Here is a 22,335-nt window from a genome sequence, read left to right as displayed (position 1 = left end):
TCTCTTTATTTACACTAAATACTAATCTGCTCTGTCAATTATCAAGCAGTCACTAACATGTAATTATTCATAGAGTTACAACAGATGAAGAACAGTAGGACAAAACAGTATTTCAATAATCACGCAAAAAGGAAACCATTTATAAACCAAGTAGCACCTGAATTGGTCTTCGCATTGCTTCTGAAAAAAGTACAAATATAAAGAACTATGGATGACGATATTGGATGAAGATAACAATGTTTATGTCTATGAGTTACAGCAATCATCTTTGTCATTTTCTCGTACATACATTGGATAATTTTTTATTGCGTCCACTGTACTCATCCAATTTCCTTCTCCCTCTGTCTCCTGTCTGCAGGTCAGTTTCCCAGCACCTTTGTGGAAGAAGTCACGATTCCCAGCACCAAGCCTGGAGACAGACTGTACGTGTGCATCAATGATTTCAGCTCAGCAGAGTCGTGCAACCTGTCCCTGAAGAGAGGTACGGACACACTGCATGCACTCATACAGAAAATGACGAGTTTTTAAAGTAATGACACACAGAGCACACACAGGCTTTGTTATCTGATATTCATAAGTGAATGTTTTGCTAGATGTAAGTCAAACAATGCTTTAAAGAGTTAACTCTGATGGGTCATGTTTTCTCACTTAGCTTAACACTGCTTGTTGATGTCGCTGTGCTCAGGTAAACTGTTTGTTTTGTTTTGTTTTGTAGTGTAGTTGTGTTGTGTTGGTCTTTATGGTCTGTCAGATGTCCTTGCACTGAAACAACATATGTACAACATATAATTTCAGAAGTAGAGAGTGTTTAACCAATATTGGTGCAACAAAATGACTAAAATGTGTCGTAAAACAAGCCCTTAATGCGCCAGTCATAGTGGTTGGTGGCTAGGTGCTATACTCCTCCATTAAATCTTCTTTAAAGGTAATCTCAGTTAAAATATATTTGTCAAAAATGTAACAATCATTTTAAATCGACGTAAACAACCCTAACCCTGAGCTGGAGAGAAATTAGCAAGCGATCAAACCTGTGATGTCAGTCTGCTGCAACATTTGGAGCTTCTCTAGAAAATTGATAAAGAAAGACAGTAAAAGTCACGTTTTGTACCCAAAGGGAATTTCTAAAGACAAGTTAGAACTGAGGCCACAATCAGGACACAGGTTTGATCTTTTGTAAGATTTGGTTTCTTGTTTGGGGACGAGCTGTTGTTTATAAGAACGGCCATGAACATAACATTCCCTCCTCAAAGGAGAGGTGTTTGCCTACCTCCACCACCATTCTTTAACCGGTTTGGGAATTAAATAATCTTATAAGATTAAGAAAGAGATAAAAGTCCGAACTTGTTCTTTTAAAAAAATGTAGATGTAGAAAGGTAAGATAAAACCTTGCAGCACCAAATAGTAAACTCACAGCACACAGTTACCTTCCAACACTCCCCACTAGATGTCCCCAGATGCCACACTGAAACCTAACTAACTGTCCTCTCTTGAATGTTTCAATCCTCCTACTGTCTCGCACTGTTTCAGTACTTTTTTGTTTTCTTTTTCTTATTTTTTATTCATCAAACTCAGGTATACAACAATGATGTTCGCAGACATCTTTTACATAGGTAAAAAACAGCTGTCCTTTAATGTTCAAGTGCTCTTGGTAGTTGTAGTCATAGTAGATGTTGGAGTATTGTGAGTTAGAATAGAATTAGAAGTTTATTCAAACGTAAGATTATTTAAGTGAATCTAGTTTACCATGTCTGGTTGTGTTAAAGAATGTTTAATGTGAAATGGGGGCTCACAACTCTGCTCTTACGTTGTTTAATTATTAATCAGCGATTCGTTCAGTGTATTTTTTCTCATACATACATATTTCTTATTTTATTTAAATTGACTTTGTTTAAACCCATGACCAAATCTGAACAATAATATCACAGTTCATATTATTTTTGTCACAGATAAATAACATTTCCCGAATCATAGGAAACAGTCTTTGCCGGCCACTTGAGAGCTTAAATGTTCATTTCCAGTATGATTTTCCACGGCCCATATTGGCTGCGATCCAGTTTTGGTTCCAGACACAATGGGAGGTGGAGCCGCAGGTCTTTGGAATGTGACCCCCGTGACTTCTGTCCAACCAGTCAACATTCCCATAGTCCCTGATTCTCTAGATATATTAGCTGCAGTGCTGACCCTTGTACAGTTATTAGAAATGCAGTAACATAGGTGAACCCAGAAAACTTTTTATATCACACTGATGTTCTGTTACCAGAGCTACCTGAAGGCCAACAACAGTTTGGAACCCACAAGCTCTCTGATAGGCTCACCTGTTGGACACCCTACGATCAGCAGCTATAAGATTGTTCTTTGTATAATGAAATATGTAATTGGTTGATTTGGAGAATATAAACATTCTCTTGTAGACTGATGATAGCAACAAGCACAAGGGCATCTGATGGCTATCACTGCCTTTTATTAGTAAAAGTAGTGCTTAGCTAAAATGACAAATTACATTACAATTCTATTAATGCTGTTTTTCTAGGTGATGTGGTTGTTGGAGAGGCTGGAGGGTCCATGGACCTCGGGGAAACCTGGCAGCGTGGTTGTAATGCCTGGGGCATCCGTGGCCTATTCCCCACATCATGCGTAAAAGAGCTGAACCTTTCAGGCCGCTCCAGGCAGCTGTCTGAGCGCTCAGCCCAGGCCCAGGCTTCAGAGCTCCCTCCCTACGCTCTGGGTCAAGCCCGGGCCCTTATGAGCCTCCATGCTCAGCTCAATGAGGAGCTGGACTTCCGCGAGGGGGACTTGATCATCATAACTGGCCTGCCAGAGCCAGGCTGGTTCCAGGGGGAGCTGGCGGGCCGCCGGGGCATCTTCCCAGAAGGGTTTGTCGAGCTCCTGGGTCCCCTCCGATCTCCTCAGGAGCCCATGGACTGCCAGTACTTGAACAATGATTCTGAACAATTTAGCTATGAGGATCCTGATGATGCAGGCGAGGGGACTGAGGAGGAGGGTGGAGAAGAACAAGAAGTGTTTCTAAAAGACGAAGAGGAGCAGAAGGAGGTTGTGGTAGAAGAAGAAGAAGAAGAAGAAGAAGAAGAAGAAGAGGAGGAGGGTGGTGTCTATGTAGTGGCTCTGTATGAGTTCAGGGCCATGGAACCAGGCGAGTTGGACTTTGATACTGGGGATCGCATACGTCTTATAAGCACTTTGGAAGATGGTTGGCTGGAGGGGGAGTTGCGAGGCCAACGTGGTATTTTTCCTCATCGTTTTGTTAAAATGGAGGACAACGGGCAGCAAACTGCAGAGGAAACAAATGTTGTAGAACCAGAAGAAGAAAAAGACAATAGCTCTACTTCTGAATACAGCTCAGGCCATTTATGTCCCAATGGATCAGAGAATGATGCTGACTGGAGAACATATGAGGATCATACAGTGTGGGATCTGGACTACTTTGAGAGGACTGAGGAGCAGAGGTGGCAAAGGGAACACAAAACCACCGGAGCTCAAAGTACCAACAGAGGACAGAGGGATGGGGGTAGCAGACCGGACTCTCAGCCACGTAGGCCTGCCGCTCCAGTACAAAGACGTCCAGAAAGACCCAAATCCACACCTCCGGCAAGGCCCAGGCTCCCAGCTCGTCCTAGCCTGCCTGCACGTAACCGAAGGCACCATGGTTCATCTTTGGGCACAAGTCGGTCTAACTTTATTAATGGTAACACCCAGTCCTCACGTCCCAAATTAACCCATAGCCTAACACTTCCAAGAAATTATCCTGGCTTGTCTAAAGACAGCAGGTACCACCAAAGGCCACCAATGGATGGCTCTTCTACCAATAACAGAACTGCCACTCTTGGCCAGGTGTTGTTTAACCTTGCCGAGGGCCATATGCAGAAGAAGCTAACGCGCCATGCTAGCGTCAGCGATGCTGATATGATGTTGGGTAATGCTGAGGCAAGGCAACGTTCCCAGCAAACAATGCGTAGCTCCAATGGCTTCATGCCAACATCCTTGACTTTAGATGCCCTGGCAACCTCAGCGGGTGACCTGGAAGCCAAGTTAACCCAGCAGCTTTTTGAATTTGAGAAGAGCTTGAATACTCCTTACAGTGATTCCAACATGAGCTCTGGTGCTCCCAGAGACATATCTTCTGTAGGTGATCTCAACCAGCAATCCCAAATCTCACGCCACTTCTCTATTCTGGACTACAGTGATGAAAGCGATATCATTCGAGGCTCCTCGCATTCGCCAGTGTCCCACCTCTTGCGGTCGAACTCTGCCAACTCCTCACTAGAGAGACGCAGGACCCTTCGACCGCCTCCTCCTCGTCCTAGAGTCCTTCGTCCCCAAGCCCAACCTGTGTACAAGCCCGCCCGCCCTCCTCCACGTCCACCTCCTCGCTGCCCAAGACAAAATACCGCTCCTCCAACCAGCGAGTCCCTCGCCAACAGCCACATCTTCTACACCCCTGATGAACAAGATCCGAACATCTTTGACCAAATGACGGACAGGCAGACTGAGTTTGGTGACCTTGCAGCTGCCCAGGAACATGAAATCCAGTGCCAGCTGGAAGCAGAGAAAGAGCTGGAGAGGGAGATGGAGTTGGAAAGTCAGAGACAGAGGGAAGAGGAGGAAAAGTACCAGCTGCTGCTACGGCTACAAGAGGTGGAGAACGACATGGAGGCATATGCACACACGGCCGAGGAGCTCCGGACCATGTTGGAGGAAGAGGAGGATGAGACGGCCCGCATGCAAGCCCTGGAGAATCTAGAGTTCTGCAACTACACGCTGGAGACACTGGCCCTGGAGCAGCAGCAGCTACAAGGTAAGACAGGGGTTGTGAGTGGGGGAGGAATATTTGGAAAGCATGGTGATGGGTTTTTGATTGGTTTTGGATGGTCTAAGTGGGATCCAACTGGGGATGATGAGATTTGTGGCCTTAAACCCAGAGACCACCAGGGCACTCTGGAGTTGGTAATTTTCATAAGTCTTTGTATCATTGAACTGATGGAAATTAACACCACTTTTTTGTGTGAGAACAGACAAATTGAAACAGCTAAAAATGCTAGTTTAAACCAATAAATTAAATTGAGAGCAACAAAGATCTACCCGCATCACTGCAGAGGTTTTCCTTCAGGTTTTCTTTTCAATTTACAAGTAAGCGACTTTTACAAGTTGTTAAATGGAAAAAATGAAGTAGAATTTCTTTCACTTAATGTCATGATTCACTTCCAAGTCCTTGCTGCCTAGCTTCCCTCAAAAGTAATTACAATTCCATGAGGACAAAATGTAATATAGCAGGAATCTAAAAATGAGCCATCAGTGCTTACCAGATTTCCTCTTTGACCTGTTATACGGATCCCAAACACACACACACACACGCATACAGGAACACCAGTTATTCAAATTCCTCACTACACTATGCAAACAAGACATCCCTATTTACTGCGCACAATGATCAGGGGAAGGAGGATTGTGTATTTAAAATAAGGGTTATCATAACACTGTGTGTGCCTGTGTGGAGAAATTTGCTTTGTCTCACTATGTTGCTAATTTAAGTCCTAATGGTGACACCATAGCAAAACAGAGGATGAACCTGAAAGTAAGAGGTCAATAACAGGTGTGTCTTAGTAAAGTCTAACTGCCAGACTGTCCAACTTTTTTATTGGTCCGGCAGGATTTCATTAATTAGCTGGACAGATTCACTGATTTCGGAAAAATAGCCATGGCTAATTAGCTCAGACTGTCTTTGCCATCTCATACTGTCTGGTAGTACAGCCTGTCTTTGGAAGCCCAACACTTTTTCACATAGGTACGAAGTGCATTCCACATATCACGAGAGGGTAAGCAATGCACATGGGCCTCTGTCTCTTTTTCCAGCCCTCTCTCCTTCCTCAAGTCCTCCTCACTCCGTCCACATTTTTCAGAGTTTATTCACTTTGCACCTTCCATCCTTCCTTCTTTAAAAACGAGTGAGGAGAGGGGATGTAGTATGTGCGGTTTTGGAGGATTTTCACTCTAGAGGAGACAGGCAGAGCATGGCCCACTCCAGAGTGCGGCCCAAAGTGTGGTTATGGCGAGCTGTGTCATGGCCAGTGGCTCACATCTCCACACTGTTTGGACTCGCTTGGGAGGCCAGGTCCAACAGAGGGGCAGGTAGGCCTGAAGTCAAGAAGCTGTTTATAAGGTTCTCTGTCAGACTGTTGTGTTGTGTATGGGCCGAGCATTGGTGCTGTTTTTTAACATCACTTTTGGCCACAGCTGGAACCTGCTTGCTTCTCATGGCTCATTAAGACATTGCAGGAGTTTAATGCCTTGCTTAAGAGCAACGATTGTTTCAAATTGACTTTACCTATATGGTTGCAATTTCCTTTTTCAGTCTTGGGCAGCATTTGGAGTAATCATGTACTGTTAATATCATGGCAGCTATCACAGTGAAGCTTTATTATATTCTTCTGTTACATTTTTATAGAGATGTTTTTTCTAACATTGGATTGTAACGGTTATTGTTCATCAATTTCATGAATTTACTGGATTTTTTTAGGTATTTAATTTATGGAATGAGCCAAATACAGACACTCGTATCTAGTGGGGGTGTTAGAAAATATCGATATGGTAATATATCATCGTCCTGACTTGTGCGATACAATTATTGATAGGCTGGCACCAAATATCAATATTGCAATTTCCAAATATATGATGCTCTAAACAGATTTCCCTGCGATTTTGACTCACGGCGTCACTACTTCATGACTCCTCGCAATATATCAATTATCGCAGAATCGCGATTGGCCGACAATTCCCACCCTTACTCGTACCTGATTATTTTGTCCCTGAATATTTTCTTAATCATTTGACTAATCTAGGATTTACTTTTACTTTTTTTTATTGCTTTTAATGGATGAACCGTCTTGACAATGGATATACTGGCATCAACTTTAGCAGAGCTAACCGTTTGCATTCATTATGAGGCCTATTTACCCCAATAACCGCCAACTAACAGCTTTCTTTGTAATGTTAATACAGCATATTTTACACTGTTTACACACTCTCGCTCCTATTCCTTCAGATTTAATGTTTTTTCTAACTCAAGCAGCTTAATCAATGATCAAAAACTGATTATCAGACTTCACAGTGGAGGCTATTGTTCACCTACTCTAAGCTCATCTAATCTCATTACTACTGAATGATTCCAGCCTTTTATAATTGGATACATTTCCTTTAATCGTGTTCGTCATTATAGCAAAAACAGGTCATAATGAGCAAATTCCTGCGTATATTGCTTCTATTTTTATTGCATTTAGATGACTCATATCCTGTTATCTATCATTTATTAATGCTCGTCAATGGATGAATCTTATCTTTGTCTGCAAATGACAGGAATGAGCCTGAGGGCAGGCTACAGGTGCCTCTAAGGGTCATGCCAACACATAGTTTCCATTCACTCATATCACTGCAGAAGTTCTCACACATTTCTCTCAAAGTGAGGAAATCAGTTATGCAATCTCTGTTTTCCTTTGATATTTTTAACACTGTTAGATGTGGAAATGGAGTCAGATTGTGACATGATTTGTAAGAGTTGAGATAAAAACACAGGCAAGCACACTGCCAGCTTTAAGTCCGACTTGCTAATATATTACGTTTCCCTTTGTTTCTCTTTTAGTGTTAAGCTCATAGAAAGGAGTGTAAATATCAAGCATAGTCTCAGGATCGGTGTAGCAAGAAATGTGTTTGTCATCCTTTTGCTATGCACACACACTCTTTCTGCAGGGTGTGTTCCTCGGTTCAACATTTGAAAGACAATGTAAGCTTATTGTTGTAAGGCAGCAGGGAATTTAAACATGGGGCTCTGCCTGGACTGGGTTTTGCTAAGTCCCCTTAGAAGCTGAACGAGGTGAAAGAGTTGAGCTCAAAACAGAGAATCAATCACATGACATGCTAACAGAGCGTGACTGATACTGTAAAGTTTTTTTCTGTACATAAGACAGACCAGTTTCTATAAGAGTGTAAGGATGACAGTGGTTATGGTTGTTTACAAGTGAGGCTGTTTTGTGTGCATTGCTGCAGGGCGAGGGGTTCTGTTCTGGTAATCACAAAACACATGCTGTTTGTTGTGCAGTGATAGTTTATTATAAGTGAAAGTCGCTCTTTTCCTCACGCTCTAACGCAGGTCTTTCTGTCTCCACCACCTCTTTGTCTCCTCTCTTCTTGCTCTTTGACCTTCACCCTCTTTTAATTCTTTAAACCCACCATTAAAACGCCTCCATCCGCGTCCATGACACCACCGCCTGATCTGTGTAACGCTGTTCTGAGGATTTGTTTCAGCTTCAGGTTTCCCCTCAGTCAGCCTTCCAAACCTGGGCGACTTCTAGGCTGCACATTTGATATATGACCTTTTTCCTGGAAAACACACCTTTTTTTTTTAGATGTTCTGTCTGTTGATGAAGTGGCTGACAGCTTCATTTACATAAGCTAACACGGCCACGGAGAGGAATGCTGTATTTTACATTCCTACAGTAGACACACAAACACAACACTCAGTTTCGGTTGTGTTCTGCCTCTGAAAGCTGAGATGTTCAGCACTGATAATTAAACAGCCTTATGTAAGAAGAGAACAATGTCTAAGTAAGATTTTTATGTTCAGCTTTTACCTCACGAAACTCTGTGTCCGTGTGCGATATGGGTTTTGTTCATCTGTTCATCTTAGCATTGATTAGCAGTGAAAAACAAAATAAAAAACAAACATCCTGTCCTGTTTTTTAAAGCTGTCTAAGGTAAATTTAACTGAAATTTACCAATATTACTTAATAATGTTTGACATGTATTGTAGTAAACAAGATACAAAAAGGGTACAAGATAAAATCATCCAGTTACAGAGTATGTCATTGTGTAAATATAGATAGCTTTCTGCTTGTCTAATTTTGGCTAATCACTATCTCTATTAATTTGATATTTATAAAGCATCTCATTCAAGTTGGAATTATTTGGCAAACTTGATGCCTGTTGGATCCAATTAACTAAATTTGGCTCAAAATATAAATCCAAAAAAAAAATACAAACTTTGGTATTTAGAGAACCAACAAGTTCCAGCCAATCATGCTAAAATGACACTGTCCTATATGTGTGTGTTTCTGTGTATGTCACGTCTATGTGAGGGTATGCAAGCCCTTTAAACCTGTCCCTTTTAGTGCCTGCCTCTTTCATGGAGAGTTAAGAGGGGGAGGGATATATTATACTCCGGCTTTATGAATAGGCTTGAGTTTTTTCTCACACTGAAAGATCGTGTCTCTTCTGAGAGCGGGGACTGTCTTCAACAATAGCTCATTGTACTAACCAGCAGCTACTTTTTCAGTGGCTGCTCTGGCCTAATCAGGCCGTGTACTTTCATTGGGCAACCTTTTCACTTGTTTTCTACTTCACAATCCTATTTCAATTAATTATTACTCCAAAAGAAAACTTGTTTACACCATTATCACGTATGATTGCTCCTCCCTGTAATGTAGGGCAAAGTCAAACTGACTGAGTGAGGTCAGTTTCTTGCTCAGTTTCAGTTTACCCACAAAGATTACAGACTTTGGACCTGGGCTGAAAGTTAGAATACAAAAGTTGGAGCAGGTTGTATACACAGACAGGAATGAGGTGCATGTGTCACTACAGGGTGCATTAATGACCTGTTGAACATGGCTGAACCTACAGGAAATAGCTAAAACAAAGAAAACAGGATGCAAGGAGGGATGGAGAATTGTTCATCGCAGTGAAAACAGAACACTTGGTGCCAAAGTCTGTCATCCCCTCAAAGGCAGACTGTGAAGTTATTGTCAATCTTCCATGAAAGAAAATCTCCAGGCAGACTGTTTTCCTGCAAACAGAGGTACTAGCCAATTGAAGCAATGGGAGGGGCTGTTGGGCTAATCCTCCACTCATGCGACTTGACTGAATCATTAACCCAAGGAGGCCCCACCTTCAAACACCCTGCTCCCCCTCTCCCTCCCTGATTCGTGGAGATAGCTGCGGGGAGGGTACGATTTAGTTACACTGAGGGCTGGGAGGTGCTTGGGCCAGGCAGTCCTGCTGAGGCAGTGAAGAGGAGACAGAGAAAACAAGTGGGAGAGTTACAGACAATATGCCTGACAGGTGGAGTCTCCCACGGCGCTTTGTTATGGAATGCAGGATTTTGGAAAGAGGAAATAAGCCGCGTTGAACAGGGAACTTTAACAGCACTGGGTTTTTGAACCCAAACAGCCATGAAGAGCCCGGTGGTTTACGGCAACCCAGTCATGTTTGGTCCAGTGGATTGGAACTATGCAGCTGGTGGCCCGGTAAGGAGAGGGAAGAGTGTGGAGGAGCTGGGAGACGGCGGTTGGGCCAGAGAGAGGGAGAGGATGGCCCATCTGCAACACTTACAACAACTACACCAACTGCAGCTTCAGCAGCAACAGGTTGGATATCCTGCGTATGGAGTACTTCCTCCCGGACAGCCACAGGGACCAGTTATGGTAGCAAGTCCTGTTGACCCAGTTCCAGTTCCTATGCCAGTTCATGGGGGCATGATGGTGCCTGTGGGTGGACCAATGCCACCTCCAGTGCATATGCAAGCTCCATGGCCAGTACAATGGGACAACCAAGCCCAAATTAGGCAGGCTAATGTCTGTCACCAGCCTCCAGGAAGGGACGTTTACTTCCACCCTGGTTCCGAGAATGGTCACCTAGATGTGAGGATATCTGAATGGAAAGGCAAACCTATCTTTTACCAGGGCCCTGAGGATCACACACCCCAGGAATACAACAGAGTGCCACAAGAAAAAGACAATAATGACTTAAGAACTCGAGAACGGTATGGTAAACCAGATGAGGACAGAAGAAGAAGGGACGATTGGGACAGAGAAAACGTCCATAATGCTGAACGTTATGATCATAGAAGTCCCAGAGACTTGGAGGAGTATGACCATAAGGACAAATACAGGCACAGGGATCCTTATGACAGGAAATACAATGAGCGCTATGAGGACAGAGAGCAGCAATATTATGACAACAGGAAACACCCCAAACATGATCTCAGAGAACAGGACAGTTACAACAGTGAGTATGATGACTACTATGATCATAAAGACACTTATGCTCGCAGAGACAATTATCGGGACAGGGATCACTACTATGACCACGACCGGGATTATTATGACTCGAAAGAGAGTCCACGTTACAGAGAAAAGGAATACTACCAGCGTAGAGATGAGGACGAGTACAATGATGAGCGAAAACGTAAGGAGCAATACTATGACCGGCATACAGATGATCGTTATGACCGCAGGGAAAATAACTACAGAGACAGGGATGTCTATGATCGAAGGGGCGAGGAAACTTACAGCAGTAAAGAAAGGGGCAAGTATGACTCTGAACTGGACGAGCACTGTGGTTATAAGGAGAGAGACCACTACAACCGGTACCAGGACACAGGTAACGACAGGAGAGATGACGACCACAGAAGGAGGGACCACTACAAAACAAGGGAGGAGGATGAGCGAAGGAATGTGGACCACTACAACCAGAAGAAGGAGGACCGTTACGAATCCAGAGAAGGGGATCGTTCCTACAGCAGTGCCAGAGACAGATATCGAGATTTACGCTCAATATCTGCAGAATCGCGATATGAGGAATATCCTAAAAAAGACTGCAAGACACACTGTGAGAAATGGGTTGAGCAGCAGAACCAGAAGTTGGCGCTCGGTGAAATGCTCTCTTTTGAGGATCCCGTTACATACCGGCACAACGATGAGCGGGAAAAGGGGTACGAGTCGAGTGCTGGAAGCATGGGTTCAAAACGGAACCGCAAGCCCGTTTACGTGGGTTCACTAGATCGGAACAGCTTTTACAGGAAGACGGCGCCAAGCTCGCTAAGAAACTCCCAGTTCGCCACGACCAGGAAACAAAAGCAAGGTAAACACAAGGATATTGTCATGTGAGATAAGGCACTCCAGATGCTGTATTTGCACAGCAAGAGGTTATGTTGATATGTTCCTTAAACATATCTTAACAAACAAGACACATAGTTTGCAAGGGCTGTTGTCATTTCATCCCTTGTAGATAACCCAGAGGAGGGAGGTCCACTGTCTTTGGTGTCTCATTTCTTATCATTGGTGACCTCCAGAGGTGCCCTTCTAATCAATGCTGGGGGCTTTAAAGTGCTGACTAGCCACACTCACCTTCTTACTTAGTGTGTGCTGGAACCTGCATGTGTGTATGTGTCAGTATCGCCTATCTCACAGGAAAGTGAGCCGTCAGGTATTTGTGGGCCTAAGAACCTGCAGGACAGGTTTTGTAGGCTCTGGGTTTTTGTTGCCCCTGTCACTCTGCCTGTCTGCAGTCTGCAGTTTTCCTGTTTTCTGCTGTACTTTGCATCACTGATGCTATGTATACCCATAACTAGTCTGTTTATTTCTTGGCTCTCATTGTCTTGTTTGTTTTTTTTGGGCATAGACTTAAATACACACTTTATGAAGAAGTAGAGTTAAGGCTGAGTCAGGTAGCTCAGTTTTAGAGATATCTTAGGGCCCGATCAGACAGAACGCGCTTTGCAGGCTGTAAAACGCGAGGCGCACCGCACTGCCTTTTTTGTGGAAGTAAACACCCGACTCCAGAGCGCGTTTTAGCAGCTGGGGGCGGCTTTTTTTCCTACTGTTGTTAAGGCAACCACCGAATCATTAGCTGTCATTAACCTAACCGTTACATTGTAATCTTACAGAAGGCTCGCCTCTCCTTTCATCCGATTGGACAATGAGAAAAAACGCCCATGACGTCGGGTGCTTTTCTGCTTTGAGTTGAAGTTTTTTCAACTCGAGGCGCTTGGAGCGTTTCTTCAAAAACGCGAGGCGCACGGAACGGAAAAAAGTGAGGCGCTCGGCAAAGCAAAAGCAGCGCGCAAAAAGCCTCTCATTGATAACAATGACAGAAAAGCCGCCCCCAGCTGCTGAAACGCGCTCTGTCTGATCGGCCCTTAGTAAGTTTTGTGTAAAAATAACAAATGTTACAAATCAAAGAGTTCAGCCTACATGTCACAAGTCCCTGACATTCCTCAATTCTGAGGACAGTTGACCTATATTAAGGACATGAGGACAGTCTTGCTATATTAATCAAACTTTGGACATTGTGGTTATGATTCACGAATTGAAAACGGACAGTCAAACTTGATTATAATGTAAATTACAGGGCCGGGTATCATTTGTAAAATATCAAAATTAGGGCCAGCATGAAGTTTGGTAGTAAAACAATAAATTGTGATCCCCCCCCTCCGTCTCTTTTATTAATTCAAGTCAGTCAGGGCACAAGCTAATGTGGGTAAATACTAGGACAATGTTGTAGCAACTGTTGACACTGGGCAGAGTTGAAAAGGTCAGTAAGTGAGTTCTCTAAGGATATGGGTGACATAGGGTGTTGGGATAATTAGGGTTCACTAGGGTAAACTCAAACAGTCATGGTCTGTAAACACAAGGACAAACTAATACCTAGAGTAGGTGTGCATGTGTGTGTGTGTGTCCTGAGGAATTGAAGGAGAGAGCACTCTTCTGGCCGAGTTTATTGTGTCTGAGAAGAAGCAGGTGGCGCCCCACATCCCCTCCCCCAGTCACCTAGAAACACACACAAGCACTGGTCATACACGCACGGCCACAAACAGACACACACTGTACCGATCGGCCCCCACCACACGGACTTTTCGGGAGTCCAAGTATTAATCCCTAGCGTCAGCATGGTGTGTGGATGGCGGGGGTCTGTCTGGTGCCAGGCGGTGGCCGGCACTAACCTGACTCCTTCACTGCAAGACGTGTGTGTGTGTGTGTGTGTGTGCTTGTGAGGCAATTGGAGGCTTATTTGAGAGATGACGCCATTTTTTCAAAACACACACACACACATGCACACTTGGCTCTGCAGTGTCTTGTCATCCTTTAATCTTGTTAAACTGTTTCAGCTCGGTCAGGGGTTTGCCCTGAGTAAAGCATTTGATTGCATGGCTAAAAACATTATAGGCAATCTTGTTGCCGTGCTGATTGGGCTTACGCTGTGATTCAGTGACATTGAGGTGATGGCCCAGGCTTGGTGATGGCCTTTAAGTATGTACAAGGGCCTTTGTTCTCCTTAATCCAGTATTAGATATAAGACCTCTCTCTGGCTCTTAGCAGCCTAGAAAGCAGCAGCTGCTAATCAATGTTTCACCTTACATACATGCAGCTTTTACAATTCTAGTTCCAGCTATATTATGAACTAAGGTTTGTAAAGTGTTGGCATGTTGCAATAGACACCTTATGTATTTTTTAAAAGATGTAGGTGTAAGTATGCACCTGAATTTCTTTCAGCAGTCACACTAAACTCTTAAAAGATGCCCTCTGCTGCGTTCAGTGTTTCAGTAATGTGTCGTCATCCTGCTATGATCTGGCAGCATATGCTGTGTTGTCCTCTGTAATCCTTGAGAGGTCGTTGCCATTGGTGGGCAGGGGGACGGAGGTGTAGTGGCGTGGGGGAGTTAGGAGTTAAGACGGGACATCTTTGGACAAGATCTCATAATGTCTGACGACATTGTTTTAAAGTATCTCACTGCTGGCTCGCAAAAAAATGTGCGAGTACTAGTCCAAAAGTCAGTATGAGTCAGTGGCGGTCGCACTTATCCTCCTTGAGTTTCTTTATGTCATTGAAGCTGTTGTGCTGATATCAATACAATATTAGTGATAATGTATCATCGATTATTTGATTAATCCATCCAACCAGATTGAAGCATCTTTGAGCCTATATTGTTAGTACAGGCACAGAGTAACTGTATTCACATCTCTGCATGCATCTGTACTGGGTTGATAACGTCACTATCTGCAGAGGAAATGAGACTGACATTATCTGGGGGGTTTTCATAGCGATGTGTGGGAAAAGACTCTCCCGTTCCCACAAGCACTAGTTAACTCATGATAAGAAAGGGCAATGGTTATACAGCCAGGTCATGTGAGGGCAAAATGCAGTCTTGATCAGATGCATTTAAACTAGAAATTAGAGAGATGATGGAATACCAGGAACATCAAAGCACTTTATGCTACAGCTCCAGCCTTCTGTACACTTGCTGCCTGTTGTTGGAATGTCTTTATCGTCGAACTTCATTAACTTACAGAGACGCTGTCTTCCGTCAGAGTTTTTTTTCCCAATTGTTGGGCTCCAAATCTCCGTTCTGGGTTAATCGTCAATGATGCTTCGTCACAGTCTGATAAACTAATAAGAATTGACCTAATTTAAATGTTTGTTTGTGGTTAAACCTCCTGGAGCTGTTTACTCATCGTCCACAGTACAGTGGTTACAGGTGTTGATCTATGCTATGTGACATTAGCTTAGAGGACTGTTCACACAGACATTATGTCAGACTCTCTTGTAAGTACATAGGGGCGTCAATGTCAAATACTGAAGGGGTGAACAGAGCCAGTTATAGCAGCTGTCAGCACAGTATTTGTTAAGCATTTACAATTGTCACATTTACAGTATCGACGCATGCATCTCTTTTGGTTTTAAAGTGGATGGAATGGATAGTTGGCGTCAATCTGGTTCACTTAGTTGAATATTAATAAAAAACAGTAAGATATAGTTTAACTGTCTTCCCTCTAGAGTTGGTTTATGTTGTTATTAAAGGTTGTTTGTATTAGAGGCATGCTTTTGTGTCAAAGGCAACATTGGGGAATAAAAAAGGCAGCGTTTTGTCACCCAGCCCTTCAGTGCACAGTTGAACTTTTCTTATTTCGTTGTGGGAAAACTTCAAAAGCCCTCCGGCAGATCTTTGTCTTTACTTGTCGAACATTAAGCAACAGATTTAATGCTGCCAGCTCAGTCATCTCAAGGCCTGAAGTCGGTTCTCACAAGGAAGGAGAAAATATTTTCCCACACAGGATCAAAGGAGCTCACTCTGTGTAGAAAGAGGCCTCATAAATAGATAAAATCTGTGATGTAATTTATTATTACATTTGGATTCACGACCATTAAAGCTCCTGTGAGGAACTAACGGTTTGTGTTGATTTTGGCGCCCCCTGTGGACAAAGCCGTACCTCTCGTCTCTTTGCTGATTGTGTCGTGTACAAGCACCAGAGGTGGTTTTTAACAAAACACTTATCTTGCTTTCTTTAACAATCATATGTATTGCCCACATTACATTTTTGCCCAGGAAAATGTAAACAAAGGCAGCGTGCAGTTAATCAATTCGTCTGACACCTACCCCCCCCGCCAGCTCTTTCAGGCATTAAAATAACTATATAAAAATAATCAATCTCGTCGCTGATGGTCTGGTTTGCTTTTGTAGCTCATATAGAGTCATCAGAATTAATTTCAGTCTGTTTCATAACCAGTGAAAAACTCCTCACAGCAGCTTTAACAGTATATTTTGGTGTTTTTGGTTCTTCTCATGTCGCCCACAGTGTCTCACCAAAGCACCTGTGGGACCCAGTGGACCCATTGTCCGCTCCTTCTCCATTAACTTGAAGACAGTGCAGCTTTTAGGTTGAATGGCGCCCTCATTTAACGGTTTAAGATTCTCCTAAAGCTCCCTCTGCTCATATGCAAAACTGATGGTCTCTTGAAGTAATTGGACACTGTTCATCAGTAATGAAAGAAAATGAGAAATTCCAAAGACGAAAGAGATCACAGTGTCTTTCCCATTCGCTGTGCAGCGTTATTGAACTTGTTAATTAGACCGTAGCCACCTGGAAACAAGCGGAGTTGTGTCTCGTGATGGACACCAAACACAGGATTATGTCTGGGGGAAATCACACTCTGACTGCTACATGTATCAGTACACGGCCTGCTTCCATAAAGGCTTGTTTGGTTTGAATGGAGGGCTGTAATTACCAGGAATTCCCAACAATGGCACATAAAGGTTGCTGTGAGATTCTGCCAGGAGAAGGAATGTGACCTTTTGACATTTGACCCCTAAAAGAGATAAACAGGATGGTATGTCACTGAATAAACACCCCCATTTTTTTCTCCATTTTTAAGCAACCTTCTACCTGCTGCAGCAGCTGGTGGCACAAAACTGGACCAACAAAATGTTTACATTTTTGTTTTGGAAAATAAATGATTTTTCAGTCATTATTTGAAACAAACCCAACAAAAATCTGCTTTAAATGGCTTTTTGCACTCTTAAACAGAAAGAAAAGAAGAACAAATGTGTGAAAATGATGCAGTTTGAGGCCCTTTAAGAGTCTCACGCATATTAAACAGCTTAATGCATTTGCTTCTAATACATCCAGTATTAAGCAAGTCATGGCCTGCAGGTTGTTAGGTGTTAACATTTGCAAGAGTCTGCTTGTATCAACTTATTCCCAGCTATGTCCCAACTAAACACACACACACACACAAAGTAGCGCACGTGATTATTTCAGCGCAGCCGCTCCCTGCCCTCCAAAACTTGGCTTAATACGAAGAGGGCCCCCCTGCTATTCGTGTTGCCATGCGACTGTGCGCTCTGCTGTGAACTTTGGAGCAGATCACACACACACACAGCCCTGATTGTGTCTGACTTTACGCTGTGCAGTGAAAACTTTTGACTTTACACAGCCATCAGTGTGGCACAGCGAGTTGAGAGTAGGATTACTTAAAAACTGGATAGAAAATAAAGAATATTCTTGACTTCACTTCGGAGAATTTGCAGATCATACTGAGGAGTTAAAAATATCCTCAAGTGTGAGCAAACTTGGGAGGATAGAGGGATGTTGACTCGTTATTTTGATAGATTTCAGCCTGTCAGAGGAGGAGCCTGAGATGTCAGCACACTGTGAAACATGAAGCAGACTCATCATAGCACTGGACCAGACTTCACTGGACTTCCCACTCAGCATATGTCTTATTGCTTTTACAGCCAAATGTGAGTTAATGTGACTCTCAATGGTTCTCTGCATCAGAGAATCAGCAGTAGATATTAAAGGAGGCATGATTGGGCAAACAAGGAGTCATTCTTTGAATATCAACTAACAAAAGTTTATCATTCACATGTCTTTTGACAAATGATAAAGTAAGTTTTTCTTCATGACAGATTTAATGACTAAAAATGCGCTAGGATATAGGCAAGTAAAGCTAACAGCTGTAAAATAGTCCCAATTTAAAGCTCCTGTGAGGAACTTTCGGTTTTAGTCGATTTTGGCGTGGCACAGCGAGTTGAGAGTAGGATTACTTAAAAACTGGACAGAAAATAAAGAATATTCTTGAGTGTACTTCTGAGAATTTGCAGATCATACTGAAGAGTTAAAAATATCCTCAAGTGTGAGCAAACTTGGGAGGACTGAGGGATGTTGACTCGTTATTTTGATAGATTTCAGCCTGTCCCCCACTCTCTCCTCCCAACATTTCCTGTCTTCAGCTGTCCTATCAATTAAAGGCAACAAGCCCCAAAAAAAAAGGAATTAATTTCAGTCTGTTTCATAACCAGTGAAAAACTCCTCACAGGAGCTTTAATGAGACGTACTGTTTCTTACCGCTATGGAAGGCCGGTAAAATATAATATAATCACAGCAGGCCAGCAGGCATACAAAGCATGCTGGTGCACACTATTCTCCCATAATGCAATGCTTTAAGGGATGACTGAGCTTCTCCAAACTGAAATATATATACTTACATTTTGGATGGTTTAGCTCTCCAAAAAGTCTTCAAAAAAAGGACAGATATTTTGATGTTTCTTTGTGAAGCTTAATCGGCAGTAGCATTCCAAAGTTGCAGTCATTTCCTCTTAGTATAAATTGTTACTGTCCATTAATTTCTTGCACAGTATTATGACACTCAACATGTAGTATTGAACTGGAACACATCATGTGGAATCATGATGAAAAGCAGCAAACAGCCAGAGTCCAGCTCCAGGTTTTACTGTCCGCCCGAGTGGTCGTCCTCCCCTGTGTGTGTGTGTTTAATGATGCTGGGTTCCCATGCATTCTCATGCTAATTGGAGATCTGGAATGGAGTTTTTGCAGCGAGACGCGCCGTCCTCTGCAGGGCCCAGGAGCTGGACTTCAGATTGACAATGGACTATCGTAGAATGGGTGGCGTTGTTTGAAGCACTGTGGGTGGGGGTGCTTGTTTTTGAAGTGGTTTGAAGAAAGTGTCGAGCAGCAGGTGGGTGAAATCTCATCATCTTCACTTTTCTCCCTCTTGCTGTCTTTTTGTCTGCAGACGAGGCCTTGACAATGTTGAGCTTTGGAGAGATGTTGTAGTGAATCTAGGGAAATATATCTCTTATAAATATAGTTTTGTGTTTCTACAGCTGAGATATAAGGGTGAATTTTAAGTTATGTTATTATTTACCAGAAAAGCATTAATAAGAGACTAATAATTTATAATAATTTGCATGCCATTCTATGATCTATTGAAAACTTGAACCAGAAAAGAAATTTAGTTTTCAAATATCAGTTTTTCTGACATCCACTTCTTGTTTCTTGTGAAATCTTTTATCATATTTGTAGTGGTCATGATTGTACTCATACATCCAGTACGTGTGAAGATAGGTGTGTAGTGCATTACTATGTCGTCTGCTCACGTCATTTTATTGTGCCATCAAGTCCACTCCCTGCTGTGATTGCTGTCCCAGAAATCCAGTCTGCTGTGTATTTTTACCTCTAAGCTCAGTGCTGAACATGATTCATAAGGTGTGGAAACTGCAGTCAGGAATTAGTTTGACATTTACAGATTATCTGATTACTTCAATGGGTCAAGATAAGTTTTCTTCATATGTTAATTTTCCATCATCCCAAATATGGTCGTGTGAAAAGAGTAGACCTGCTTTTCTTAACGAGGCATTATTGGTTACACCTGTTACTGCCTGTGCATCACCAACTGTTGGGGGCAGCTGGGGCACATGATTTCTTAAGGGTGCATTCACAACTAATGTCCGTTTGTTTGGTCCGAATCAAAGACCAGATTGTTACAAAGTCGCATTTTGAGTTCGTATTTTGTTCACACGGCAGCTTTTACCAGCGGACCAAAAGTTTTGATGCGCGGGGAAACTGCTCTCTGATTGGTCAGAATTTCCACGTGGGAGAAGTCCCTGAAGTAAACAAAGCAAGAGAGTAAACTGATCAATACAACATGATCGCGGACTTTAATGTTTTGTTGGAGTTTTTTACTTTTAACCGAAAATCGTTCCACAGAACGAACACCTCCGTGTTCTTGTACGTTTCCACAAGCATTTGTGAAATTGTTTGTTCAGCCCATATTTCTATTTCCTCATTGCTCCCCCACGTCTGTCCTCTACTCATCTCGCTGCGTGTCTCTGCAAATGTCAGCACCCGTAAACACTACAATGCACAGTTGTATGGTTTGTTTCCTGTATTTGGTCCGTTTACGTTCTCACCAGAATCAAACCGGACCGTGGTTTGTTTGGAAACGGACCGAGACCCGTCTTTTCTAGCGGACCATGGTCCGGTTGTGTGTTCCGCACCAGATATTCATTCCGGCGTTCCCGAACAATGAACTAATTTTAATGGTAAATAATACATTAGATTGTGAGAAAAAGAGACATTCAATGTCTGAATGAAACATCCCACCAGTTTGATTCAATATTCATGCTTTAAAATAGAGGAAATGCTTTATTTTAAATGCGTTTGCTACATTCCTAAAGCTGGTGCAAGTAAATTTATTAACATCAGTACCCATAATGCACCAGCAGCCTTGCTGGCTTTCTTTTTCGTTTTGTTGTAAAGGTCGTCTTTATGGAAGTTTTACTGTTACATTTACTGTATATGCTGTAGTCCTTTTATTGGTTTGACTCCATAAAAAGCAATAATAGTTCTATGGGACTTTTCCACTGAATATTTTATAAGATAATAATTAATAAAGACCATTAATCCTGGAATCCGACTGATATTACGAGTGTAGGGGGAGTGCAGGGAGGGAATGAAAGGAGTACAGTTCCTCTGCCTTCATTAGCCCATAAAGCACATATTAACCCTGTGTATGTTACCAGACTACATAGGCACTGTCTTTGTTATAAAATTCCACCCTCTCTAATATGTGTAACCAGGTCAGCGTTTGAATGTGCTGCTGGGTTTCTGTACAGGCTCCCTGAGCCCCCCTGCAGAGTTAGCCCTGTTTTGAAGAGTCTATCAAATGATATACAGTTAAATATCACACAAGCGCTACAGTGCTGGGTGTGTTCAAAGATACTGCATTCAACCATGGCTTGCTTTTTTTCCCCCTTTAAAAGTTTAAACATACACCAAAATCTGTCCAGTGTCCAACATGGCCTATTGAGGGTATTTTTTGAACTCTTACTTAGCATTTGTCTTCCTGTTAGATGCAGTCAGTTGCTATTGGTTGACATAATGCAGGCTGTATACTGTATTAGCATTCAACAGGTGTCTACAGTCAGACCACAGATGTAAGCAGCTGATTTAAAATGACTGTAGAGACTTCTTTTAACAAGTTGTATTAACTTTATTTTGAAAAATCATTCATAAAACACTTTCCTACTTTTCCTGTTGACTAGTTTGATTCTCTGGCTTGTTACCACAGGTAGCTTTTAGCAGCAGGTGGTTGTTTGTTCTCAGTGATTAGCCTCTCTGATTGTTTGCATGCAGTCACAGGTGTGTGATTTTAGTCGGTACCAAGTGATTGTTATGTGGGTGTTTCCTGTTGCTGCTGACGGAGTGACACAGGCAGATCCTGTTCAACACGCTGATATGTTACACCTACATTATTGAGCAGCTGTGATTACTGTGTGGCAATTCATGTAAAGGAAATTATTTTAGATTTAGCTGTTAGAAGGCGAATATTTCCTACGTATAAAAATCGGTTTGCAGTAAATTAGCTTTTAAATTAATGAGGTGAGTCCTACTTTAAGTGTTTCAAGCCTCTCTTTGTGTGCCCACTTTATAATATTTCACAGAACAAAGAAAAGTGGAATTCCTCAGAAGTGGGTCAAACTCTGGTCATGCGGTCTCAACAGGTTGGTTGGGACGGACACGGCATGCGAAGTGGAGCATATGATGTTGTTGTGCGCGCGCGCAGAGGATCAAACGTGGGAATAAGCCGATTTGATTCCAATTAAAGTCTGAGTCTTTTGTTTTGCGTCTCCCCTTTTGTGTTGTGTATGACTTCTAAAACCCATTAGTGAACTACTTTCTCATCAGCGGGGATATGCGCTCGTGTTGGCAGAGCAGCAGCAGCAGCGGCGGCGGTGGTGGAGGAGGCGGGTGCTGCGGGGAGACACGGTGCAAACAGTGAGAAAAGCTCCTTTGAGGCGAGCTTTAGCCAAGTCACGTGAAGAGAGGGAGACGGGGAGAGAGAGGGAGAGAGGAGGTCAAGCAGGAAGACGGAAGGCGGGTGGCCCAGGGATCAAACATCTAGTTCAAAATG

The 22,335-nt window shown here is 42.9% G+C and overlaps 1 protein-coding gene across 3 annotated transcripts in view; it reads left to right on the top strand.

Moving 5' to 3' along the window:
• dnmbp (dynamin binding protein) overlaps nt 1–22,335 on the top strand; it is a 50,492-nt gene that overhangs the window by 15,987 nt on the left and 12,170 nt on the right. For 2 of the 3 annotated variants that reach the window (XM_069664135.1, XM_069664134.1), the window contains exons 3-4: nt 359–481; nt 2,531–4,813. In XM_069664135.1, coding sequence (XP_069520236.1) covers nt 359–481; nt 2,531–4,813 — 2,406 coding nt within the window. Of the gene's footprint in view, nt 1–358; nt 482–2,530; nt 4,814–10,064; nt 11,923–22,335 lie in introns of those variants that run through there. The other variant, XM_069664136.1, reaches the window with a different exon arrangement.

The sequence above is a fragment of the Semicossyphus pulcher genome, unplaced genomic scaffold, assembly GCF_022749685.1.
Source record: "Semicossyphus pulcher isolate SPU_LCO1_2020_fin unplaced genomic scaffold, fSemPul1.0.p SCAF_16, whole genome shotgun sequence".
In the NCBI taxonomy this organism is placed as follows: domain Eukaryota; kingdom Metazoa; phylum Chordata; class Actinopteri; order Labriformes; family Labridae; genus Semicossyphus; species Semicossyphus pulcher.
Note: the sequence above shows the minus strand (reverse complement) of the source record. Positions and strands in the feature narration are given on the sequence as shown.